Raw genomic sequence first — 11,509 nt, 5'->3', positions numbered from 1 at the left:
ATGGAGATATATTAAAACCCCATTTACAACTGATAACTGCGGCTTTAGCCATTTTATCACCAGAGGCCTTTTTGAAATTATAGTTGCAACTGCATTTTATTAGTGGTAAACAAATAACTGCAAATGCAATTACCTCATAATAGTCGTGCATGCAACTGCAGCTACAATCAATTTATTTGCAGTGAACCAAATGGTGCAGTGATTATGTTCGAGTTTCTTAACTTTCAAAGTCTTATTCTAGCCATTTGAAATGGATTTTCTTTTTCTCGGAATTTAGTTTTTTGCTCTAATAACTTTAAGAATTTAGTTACTGCTACTAAACACAAATACAAGTACTGGTACAAAAATACTTAAACAAAAGATTGAAGCACCCATGAAAATAAAATAAGATAATAAATCCTCTCTAGTGTCTGTTACAAACACAAACATCAGCATGCAACGATATCTCGTACAACTAATGCTGACATCTTAAGAATGATACATGAAGAGAGACAGAAATATCACGATAACTCTGTTTAAATAATTGAAAAGTAATGTCAATACACAACAAAACGTTACAGATACAAGATACATGTTTTTCTCACTTTCATCCATGAAAACTGTGTTCTGTTGGTGATCCAGGAACAAAAGGAACAGACCCTCTTCCTCCAAATACTGGACGCATGCAGGCATCATCGAACTTCCGCCAGTAGTAATGAACAGTGTGAGTTGGTTTACTGAGGAGCATTCGGATGCTTGAAGGACGGAATAAATTACGGTTCTGTCCTCCTCCTTCAGCTTCAAATCCCGGTACGTTCTCAAGGAGCGGGGCTGAGAATTCTGATGTAAAACTCTCAGTGATGCCCTTTTGACCCGGAGGTAGAAGCAGCCTTATCAAAGGCTTTGTCAGCATTCCGAACACCTAATGCAGTAAAATTATGGTCATTATAGTACAAAACTTGTGAAATAATAACAATATGGTAGTCTATTTGTACATGTAAATTTCTTGGAAAAGAAAGATATACTCAGAATGTATAAGTGGGATTGCGAAGGTAGGGAATCCTATGATTACTTAAAATGAAAACTCTCTTTGAAAATAATAAATATTGAGTAAAGAGAAACACGTAAAGAATATTAAATTTTGGTAAGATAGTACCCATTATATGATGAGAAACAACACAATCATAATATTGGTGAATGTAATATGATTAGAAATTCATAAAACTGCCAGCAACCAAATCCTGACAGTAGTCAAGATATCAGTATGCACATGTCATATGCGCAATTGCTGGGGAACAAAGTTCCATTAAGAAATAATTGTTTTGTTAATGGTTATGGAGGAGGGGTTTTCTTGAAACAAAGTAAACACAAAAAAGGTTTCTTGTAATTTGCCCTTTAAAAAGATTATCGTAACAAGATTTATTTAGTTGTGAGCTACTTATTTTTTGACAAATAAAACTAAAATGCAAAGTTCAGACACCAAAGTAAAAGGATGTAATCAAGCAAGAGCGTAAAGTATACTTAATGATATAAATTCAACACAGGAGACTAGCAACGAAATATGTTCACCATTAAGACCTATGTCAAAGAGAAGATCAAACTATGAAACCTATAGCGAAGTTGTGGCTGTAGATTGTCACTCTATGTTGTAAGCGAGGAGCACCAAGGATGTCATTATTATGATTTATCAAGTAAAACACAAAAGATATGCACACGAAGATGCACAAAAATATATGGAGTCACAGCCTGAATCAACATACCATCGTGCTGAAGAGTACAACTGTTATGGTACTGGTGATCATGATTGCATTGGCCACTAGTTGTGTGTGACCAGATCTTGTAAACTGCAGATTTGAGCACACTTCATTTATCAGCAAAATGAGACTACGTATAGTGCACAAATTAAAAAAGTCGAACATATACCTTATTATAAGCAAGTGCAATTGATACAGCGCCTCTCATCAGACCAGCCCACCATATTGTAAACTGTATGTTACGAGGAATGAGTCAGATAATTAATTCTCGAATCAACTACCTTAGAAGCGGAAGAACAGAATGCTCAAGCACCCACTTGCTGCTTGAAGGTGATCTTTTCACCCGAATACTTCTTAGTGAAGTTGGACAAGAAAGAAAGTGGGAAGACAAAAGCAGCTCTGCCAACTAAAACCAAACCTAGCAGAATCGAGCTGACACCTATTGATTTAGCAGGACTGCAGAAGGTAAAGACAAAGTGCGTAAATACCAACCAATCCATTCAGTCAATAAAGATGACCAAACTTCAAATTTTAAAGCAAAAGGAAGTATAAGAAATATACTAAAGGAGGTATAAGAAATATACTAACGTATGTTCAATTATAAGCATAGACTTACATATCAATTCACGCAAAATTAGATGTAAGATGAATACTGTATTTAATGTTAGGAAGAAACAGAGATGGATCTATATTACAAATCAGACATCAGAAAATGCTTGTAAGCATCGTATCACACATTCCTTGAACACCTGCCTAGCTTTGTGTTGGTTGACTCATAGTGGTTCTTGGTCGACTGTGGTAATAATACCATTAGCTGGTGGGTAAGTCTTAAGCTTTTCTAGCACTATGAATTACTCATGCAGTTGGAAAGAGCGGCCTTGGTTATTTTTTGAGTGGTGGGGATGAAAGTAACATGAGTTTGAGATATGACGAGGAAGATGAGGAAATATAAGACTTTTCTGCCATAATCTTGCGTTGTTCCACAACATAGTGATTATCTCCTTTGATGAGCAACTTAGTATTCCAGGTTTCTCTGTACACACATTGTGTTCTTGATTTTCATTGCATAGTGTGAGTGATCTTAGGGTGTAAACATGCAAGTTCGTTGTCATTCCCACCAAAGCTAACAAAACGTATAGAAAGCAGTTTTTGGAGCCAATTCAGTTGATATATCATAACCGCAATATGGATTACATCAGATCTTTGTTCATCATTATATGCATTTGATAAGCACCACCATGCACACGCACATGTTTGTGTCCGCGCTCATGTACCCACTCATCCACTAACACCCAAGCACATGCATACAAAATAACCGGGATCACAGACCATTAAAAAATGTGTTGAAGACCTTGTCTTTGATCAGGGGTTTTTCCTTCCTTCTCAAAATAAATGTCAACGTAATGGTAGTTCTAACCACATGTAGAATATACAGATAATGTTCAAATAATTGTCTAGAGATCAGATAAAACAACTCACGTATCCTTGACAAATTTCCACTTCTCAATGTCTAATGCATCCATGCCAACATACAGGAAGAGGAAGATCTCAGCAATAAAAGACAAAGTTGCAAAAGCATGCCTGCAGAAAAATTAATAAAGAAAAAATTATTAGTTGAATCAAGGGTGCATGAACGCAACAATAACTTCGCTTGATGAAGCACCCAAGAGGACAGCATACTTGGTGGTAATTCTTGAACTCTCTGTCACATTGTGCCAGGTATAGTGAGACATTACTATCCCACAAAAGAACATTGTCAGAATACCACTTAGATCTAATAACTGCAATGAAATTGAACTTGTCAATATCTCCGATGGCATTCAATAGAACGAAAAGGAAATGCATATTTTAGAACTTGTCTGGTTTTAGCCGAGAAGATTCTCACCTCAGCTATTGTATATGAAAGGTAAGCCATAAGCATCATGAGTGCAACTTCACGATCAGTAGAATGTCTGTTGTTAAAAGATATGTTAGTGACAAGTGACAGTTGCATTAATAACTATAGAAGAATGTGCAATGTGATCGTTCTACATTGTGCCGCCTTTACATTTAATTTAAGAGCATCATGTTATAATCTCACCAAAAATGGTTTCTTTTTTTTTCCTTTTTTGATCTCCTTCTACTTTTTAACTTTTCTTCAATGATATTAATGGGAGGCAAAGTCTTCCCATGGTTTTTTTAAAAAGGTCACTGAAACATTCGTCAAGTCCTACATTTTCAGCTGATCATTAGAAAGCAATGATCAAGCTAATAACTAATACAACTAATGATCGTCGACATGCCAGCTAGTTGACTAAAATGTTCACAGAGGCTAACAAAGTTGACAACTATAATGAAAGGAACACTAGCACATTTATCTTCAGGTCTATGTACAACCAAAGTAAAATATAAACATTATCAAGTTAAATATTCCACAAACCTGCCAAAATACAATTTTTTGATGATGTAGGCACTAAGTAATCCAGCCTGCAGATGAGATATATTTTAGCCAATATACATGTAATAGAAAAGAGAGGGGAGGATTAAAAACTTACGAATGCTCCCAAGAAGGTGCTGGATGCAAATAAATAAAAGAAGTTCCCTAAGAACTTCAGTGCTATGAGAACATCAATGTGCTCGAGATCAAAATTCTGTATTGCGTTAAAAAGCACCACAGATGTGGCATCATTTACGACACCCTCACCAAAAACCAAGCTATATAGCAAAGGCGTCTCATCCTGATTAAGAACCTGTGAAGAAGTAAAAAACTTCTGATTAAAACAAAATTTTATTTTAAAAGTTACGATAAAGGCACTACTAAACATTAAATTTTCAAACCTGCAAGGTGCAAACAGAGTCTGTTGCAGAAAAGATAGCCCCAAGTGCTGCAAATAAACAGATGTGTAAATAGAAAGAAAGACCAATTGCAAAGAAATGAAAACAGTCCAGGAAACAAACAGATGGAAGTAGAGAAGTTACCAAGAAAATCTCCAATCTCCAGACCTATATCCATATTCCTAAATAATCCCATTGCACCTGGTTTAAATAAAAAATAGACAAAAGAGAAAAACTCAAAATTAGATATTATACAACATATTGAGGAAAAGCGAACTTTATCTAACAGGGGAAATAGAAAACCTGTGTTGTCTCAGCACTATAAAATAAGTTTAATCTAATGGATCTATGTAGGGAACTATCCAGATTAAGTCTAGTGGAACAAAACTTATCACATGCCTTGCAAATTCATTTGTAAGAATTTATAAATTGCCGTATATTCCATTAATTAATATTAAAGAAATCAGTTTCATTATAAATATTTCCATCTGAAGGAGTCTAGACATTGTATTAACGACTCGATTTTTACCTAAGAACTTATCAGGATTGAACAGTACAATGGATCGCAATACTTAAGTTAACATCTTACCAAAAGAAATAATGAAGAATGAGATAAGGGTTCCAACTGCACCAAAGAGCACAATCGTCATAAAATTGCGGAAGAACTGTTTCTTTTTCACTTGAAACCTGATTTAAAAAAAATTGAGACTTAGTAAGCAACAAACGGGTACTAAATCCTAAGATACTAATTATATTAAGTTTAAAAACTGAAAGATGAGTGATTGAAAGGAGCAACCACATCATGACCCCGTCAAGAAGAAGCAAGAAAATGGATACATAAAAGCACCAATTTTCATGGACGATTTAAGATTGAATAGCTTTTTGGATTGCCCCAAACACTAAAACCTTCAGCTTTCTTTGTCTAAGATTACTTTAACAGTCAAAATTTCATCAAATTCCTGAGCAAAGACCCTAAAAAAAGGTTGCCTGAAGGAGTACAAGTACAAGAGAGAAGACACTAAATTGGCCTCCAATAAGCTAATCAGCCACCAGACAAGCACTTGTTGTGCAATCATTTTGGAATCACTTAGCGCTTCATAGTTTTTCCAGTTTGGGATAATATTAGCATTTCAATCAGCTTCTTGCTTCCGCAAGTAAGAATTGTGCTTCAAATCTCATAGTAATACTCTTCTCATTGTTGAAACTCTTGTCAAGCTTGATAACTCCTTATGGGTTACTAAAGTTCAAATGGCGAGCCCGAGTTTGCAAACTTTCATACGAGAGCTGTAAGAAGAAGCCTTTTCCTATGGCAGAGTGACTACTTCTCATAATATCTAACTATTCTGTTCATATATAGCTGTAGAAATATGCCAATGCTTCCAATTGAAGTAAAAAAAATCCGCATAACATTCTCTGTTGTTAGCAAGTAATGCTAGCAACTACTAAGATTTAGGCCCAACATCCCAAAAAAATTTCAAAAAGAAGGCGAAACAGAGGAAGATCAACCGAACCCATCAAAATAAACTGAAAAGGTCCGAAAAAGAAAAAAAAAAGCGAAAAATTACCCAGCGTTGAATATAATTGGTGGCAGCAGGTAAATAAAGAATAGATCCTCGCTGAACATCAAAACATGAGATTTCTTCCCGTTGGTGGTAAGCAAAATCAAAGCGCCAGTGAGCAACCCCTGCCATCAAATCAAATTAAAAACAGGAAGGAAAAAAGAAGAAGAAGAAGAAGAAGCTGAATTCCGTTGTTCATACCAAAATTAAAACTTTATTAGCTAAAAAGCACCTCAAGGTTTCGCTATTTTAACGTTAATATATTATTATATGTGACATCACATGCCAAAATCCCGTTCTTCCTTTCAAGCATAATCCCAAACACAATTGACTCGGGTTTCCCCTTAAATTCTAAAATGTTCGTAACATAGTCAAAAGTGGTCAAATTCCGGATTTTTTTTAAAGCAAAATTGGAACTTTAGGGTATTAAATGGGAATTAACCCAATAAAAAAATCAAAACTAAACAAGAATTACTAACAATGGCGAGGGCAGTGATGGATTCGTTCATCCATCGATTCTCCTCAAGCAAGTGCCCAATCACAATACAAGCACAGAGCAACGCAACAAAGAGATTGATGGAGACAATGGAGGCGTGATCCGACGTGGCCTTTAGAATCCCCAATCGAACCAAGTGCGCCCCAAATTCGAACCCCATGGCGAATTCTTCCCTCTTTCGCCCAGAAGGAAAAAAGAACCAAAAAAAGAAAAGAAAAACAGAGAGAGATATTAGGGCCAAAAACGAAGCATTAATGGAGGAGAATTGGATGGGTATCCTAAATGAGGCAACTCGGAGCTGATATTGGAAGAAATTTAATGGAAGCTCGTCGCAATCAAATCCTTCTATTTTTAAATTCTCTCTCTCTCTTAAAAAAAAAAAGAGATATTTCTGTGAGAGAGAGAGAGAGAGAGAGAGAGGAATGTACGATTTCACCGTGCGGATTTACGTGGAATCCAGAGAAGCGGCGAAGGAGGAAGGACACGTGGCGGTTTGTGATCTGGTGGTTGGCTGTTTGGTGTTCAGTGAACAGAGAATACAGCGGCCAGCGCGCGGTAGGCGGTTTGAACTCTTGCGTTACGGCGTAAATGTCATATACCCCCTGAAGTCGGACTGATTTTTAACGAGCTCCTGAAGTCCGAAAGTTCAAGGAATTTCATCAAACCCCTTGAGCTTCCACGAAGCATCACACAAACATTAGAGTACAATTTTCTAGCAGAATGCATTAATTGTTAACTATTCTTTTATATTTTAAATTTAATTTTATTAATGTAATTTATTGCGAATATCATTAATTGCAAGGTTTTTTTTAACACGTTCAATAAAATGTAGCTAATTGATTAGAGCCTTGCGGATAAGAAATAAGTTAACAAGCTAAGTCTATGTATAAACATATGAATTGAATTCGATTCAATTTAATGTTCGGAGTGAATTCAAGTATCTCAATAGAAACGAATTCGAATGGTGTCGTATTCAATTTGATTCAAGAATTAGAGTAATATGTTCGAGCGGCTTTATAGTGGGAGAAGGGATATTTTTTTGAAAAAAAGGCATTTCATTTTATTAAACTTTTCGAAAGTTGAGGGGATTATGTGAAATTTCCTAGGGGTTTTCTTTAATTTTTAAAGTTTAGAGAGTTTCTCTGCAAATCACATAAAAGTTAGGGGTTTTTCTAAATATTATCCAAATTTATGTCTGCCTCGCACCCTCCTCTACCGTTCGAGGGCCGTTGGATCTGACCATTAGAAGTGGGACCCACACCCACCGTTCGAATGATACAGGGAGCTCGGATTATAAGGGGCTGTTTAGATGTCTTTAGGAAACTAGAATATTTATGACACAAAATAAAAAGTGGTTATCCACATCATCACTTTCCATTCGAGTGTTTACATTCTTTGGTTAGGAATCTTTGTGAATCATAAAATAATAGTATTACATTGTTTGGATAGTATAATGTAAACTAGAGTATTTATGACACAAAATGGAAAGTGGTTATCCAACTCACCACTTTCTATAGTTTTGACTTTATTATTATTATTTTGGACACATTTATGACATTGTGTCAGCTTTCCAACAAAATCACTCCTAATTTTGATGATTTTGCTTTCAGTGACACCTCATCAAAAGGTGTAAGCTTTTTATGTAAAATAGAATTTAAACAAACAATATAAAGTGATGAAAACTAACATTGGAACCCACTTTTTTATACTTTCCGTCTTTTTACATGATAAAAACATACAACCAAACAGCCCCTAATTGGGACTATGAGGGCCAGAAATAGGCCCTTTGGCGATCATGTCTTAATACGAACAGCAAACAGCAAGCGCGTAATCATACACTATAAAATCTTTGGCATATGTCAGTATTATGAGGTACGATGAAATTACACCGTTAATCCTAGAGTCTATATATCTGCATAGATAATCCTAAAAATAATGGTTGTCATTACACGAGTAATCTTTGTTTTTTATCTGAACTCTTAAAAATAATGATCGTCATTACACGAGTAATCCTTGTTTTTTTATCTGAACTCTATAATGACTCGTGCGGTTACAATTAGTAATCTTAAAACTATCCATGTATATTTACAAACTCCGAAATAACCCGTGTAATAACACGATACTTCACGGTACTGAAATGTAATTTATACTAAATCTTAAGTCGGGATCGAATTACTTGATGAGTTCCTTTTGTTTTCATGAAAATGTGGGCCCTCTGGCTTTTTAAGAATGTTCTTGCTGTGTGGGCCTCAAAATTTAATAGCGTTTGGACCATTGTAATATTAAAGCGAGGCCGCCACAATCAGAGATGATGACTCCAACTTGGTTACTACAAGTGGATTCAGATTTAGATCAGATCCAACTTGGCTCACTCATGATTCAAATCTAAACTTCTTAGTCATAATAGTCCAATTAAGGCGATAAAAGTATTAAAATTGATAAGCAAATATAAAAATAACTTGTAAAGTTGTATAATAGAAATAGCGATCATAGTACTCCTCTGTTTGTTTCAGATATTTTTAGAAGTCGGGAAAATAATATTTTTTCCCCATCCTTCGATTTTGAGTTTGGATTTTTAAAAGTATAAAAGGAGAGGCAAATAGAAGCACTAACTTTTTTTTTCCAATAATCACGTACGTTTTAGCCCTTCTGAGCCTTGAGGTCAGAAACAAATTTAAGTAGTAAGAAGTCACGTAAGAGCCAAATCAATATTTACAGTACTAGAGATAGTCTTTTTTAGATAAACAAATAAATCTTTTTGCTAAAAAAATATGGAACTTTATCATCTACAATACTTCAGCTATTTTACAGTTACTTCATTGCAAACAAAATGGAGCCTAAGTTGTTGTTTGGTTGTGAGGAAATAGGATCACAGATATAAATATCGTTGTCGATTTAGATTTAACTTTTTGACTTACAGCATTGTGTAATTAGAAAACATTAAACATTTTATAGAAAAAGTTGCAGCAAATGTTACGGTCAATTTGGTGAGGGCAAACGTTTGTAAAACAAAATTAAGAACTAAAAATAATTAAATCTCATAAAAACCAACCGTTTCTATTCCAACTAGATAATTGAATTAAATACAGTTTTAACATTAGTTATTTTCAGTCAAACACTGAATTTGCATTAAAATATATTTTTAGTCAAACACTGAATTTGTATTAGAAATATATTTCTCGCAATAAATCTCATAGGTTTATCCAAAAAAATTGCATTACTATAAATTATGGACAATATTATTATTACTATTGTAGTAATTATGATTGAGAAACTTAGGAAAAATTAATTACGGAATTGCTTAGATTTATATAATGTTTTCCATGTTATGTTAACACTGACACTTATTAATGCGAATCCATTCATGAATACTTAACTTTGGACAACTGTTTTTCTACTATTTATTTTAAGAGAATAAAAGAATTTAGATCTGGATTGATGCCAATCGCATAATTAGCTAGCTAATCACTCTGTCCCAACAATAAACAATGTTCAAACTAATTAAATAATTAGATCAATAAGAACATGTTGGTTTCATCTTAAGCTAATTAATAAAGTGTATGATTGTGTTTTATAGGACATGAAAGTGGTGCATTGGCGTAACTTTGTGAGTGAACTTGGACCACATTATATAACTAAAGCAATGCAATGTGATTGTTTTTCTTCCTCTTGTTGCCAATGTGGGTGTTAGGATCTTTCATTAGCATATATGGTCGGAACTTTAATATCAAATCCTTATACACATGACTTTATTAATTTTTTACCATCTATTTTCGACGCATTTCTCTTGCACATCGGTAGAAAAAGTTTCCACACAAACGAATTCTTATTACCAGTGCGGCAGTGCCAACGGGTCGGATACGACTCGAATATCATACATACCATTTATTCTTTAGATAACTGTTAGAATTAATATAAAATTATAATCCTTGATCCTCATCATAACTCCGGAGTTTTGATGTAATGATTAGAGGAACTAAATTTAAGATGATATCAGAGCAACTCAGGTTCAAATCACACCGACCGTGAATTAAATGCGGATTTTCTAAAAATCGACACCGCTACGTGAGTCCAGGTTTTGACCCATAAAAAAAGGACGCTCGACCTGCGGGGGCATGTTAAAATTAATATAAAACTATAATCCTTAATCATCACCATAACTTCGTAATTTTTTTTAGTCTAATGGCTAAATTTAAGAATAACATAGTGCACAGTTAGCCAAACAAAACAGTAGCTATTATTTGGCTACATGACACTTTGTCTAAACATCAAATCAGATTGGGTGGCACTAGGGGCACACCCCCAACCACATCTCAAAATCATTTTCCAATCGGATTCTGACTACTTCCATTATTATACTGACACTACAATCGGTGCGTTGGGCTAACTTGTGGACCGAACAGTGGCCGGAACCAATTTTGGGGCACGCCACAGAGGCATCACATGGAAAATGGAACCCATAAGCTCAAAGTTTTGATATGATAAGTAGCCAAGGTTATATTTTGGAGCCACATGCAAACGCATTTCCTCCACACGTTTCCTTTCCTTCTATTAAGCGAATGGTTACGAGATTCTCTTTCTTCTTCACATTGAGGAACAACTAACAAGCCAAGATTAAATCATGTGGATGGTGGAGAGATGCGTAACTGGAATTGGGTTCTGATGCTAAAATGCTTAGAACTCTTTGACTTGTATACGTGTACCATGATGGTTAGGTATGACTGTCTTAACTCCCTTTTTGTGACGAGAGATTCTTATTATCTTTTGATTGTTATCTCCTAGCTAGCTCTAAATTAAGAGAACTAAATTAAGAGAAGTTTTAGTTGTAGTTATCATTTGGGCTTTTATTTCATATTGGTCCTTCACATCTTTATTATTTTGAATTAAATCCTATTAATATTTTTTTA

General features: G+C 34.8%; 1 protein-coding gene across 1 annotated transcript; it reads right to left on the bottom strand.

Annotated features, from left to right (window-relative positions):
• Positions 587-6,990, bottom strand: LOC109849646 (sodium/hydrogen exchanger 2-like). The gene is made up of 14 exons (XM_020419503.1): positions 6,586-6,990; positions 6,113-6,231; positions 5,137-5,234; positions 4,692-4,748; positions 4,551-4,597; positions 4,268-4,462; positions 4,153-4,199; positions 3,619-3,685; positions 3,414-3,514; positions 3,213-3,314; positions 2,051-2,189; positions 1,903-1,965; positions 1,740-1,823; positions 587-901 (listed from the first exon to the last, which is right to left on the bottom strand). The coding sequence occupies exons 1-14, from the start codon at positions 6,760-6,762 to the stop codon at positions 587-589; spliced, it is 1,611 nt and encodes a 536-aa protein (XP_020275092.1). The 5' UTR covers positions 6,763-6,990.

Source organism: Asparagus officinalis, chromosome 7 (genome assembly GCF_001876935.1).
Source record: "Asparagus officinalis chromosome 7, Aspof.V1, whole genome shotgun sequence".
NCBI lineage: Eukaryota > Viridiplantae > Streptophyta > Magnoliopsida > Asparagales > Asparagaceae > Asparagus > Asparagus officinalis.
The sequence above is the reverse complement of the archived record's forward strand: the minus strand, read 5'-3'. Positions and strand labels throughout refer to the sequence as shown.

Coding starts and splice junctions, on each gene's coding strand:
- LOC109849646 (XM_020419503.1), bottom strand. CDS start 6,762: ATGGGGTTCGAATTTGGGGCGCACTTGGTTCGATTGGGGATTCTAAAG. Junction 4,598..4,691: donor GGAGATTGGAGATTTTCTTG/GTAACTTCTCTA, acceptor GTTTATTTGCAG/CACTTGGGGCTATCTTTTCT. Junction 4,200..4,267: donor GCACCTTCTTGGGAGCATTC/GTAAGTTTTTAA, acceptor TCTCATCTGCAG/GCTGGATTACTTAGTGCCTA.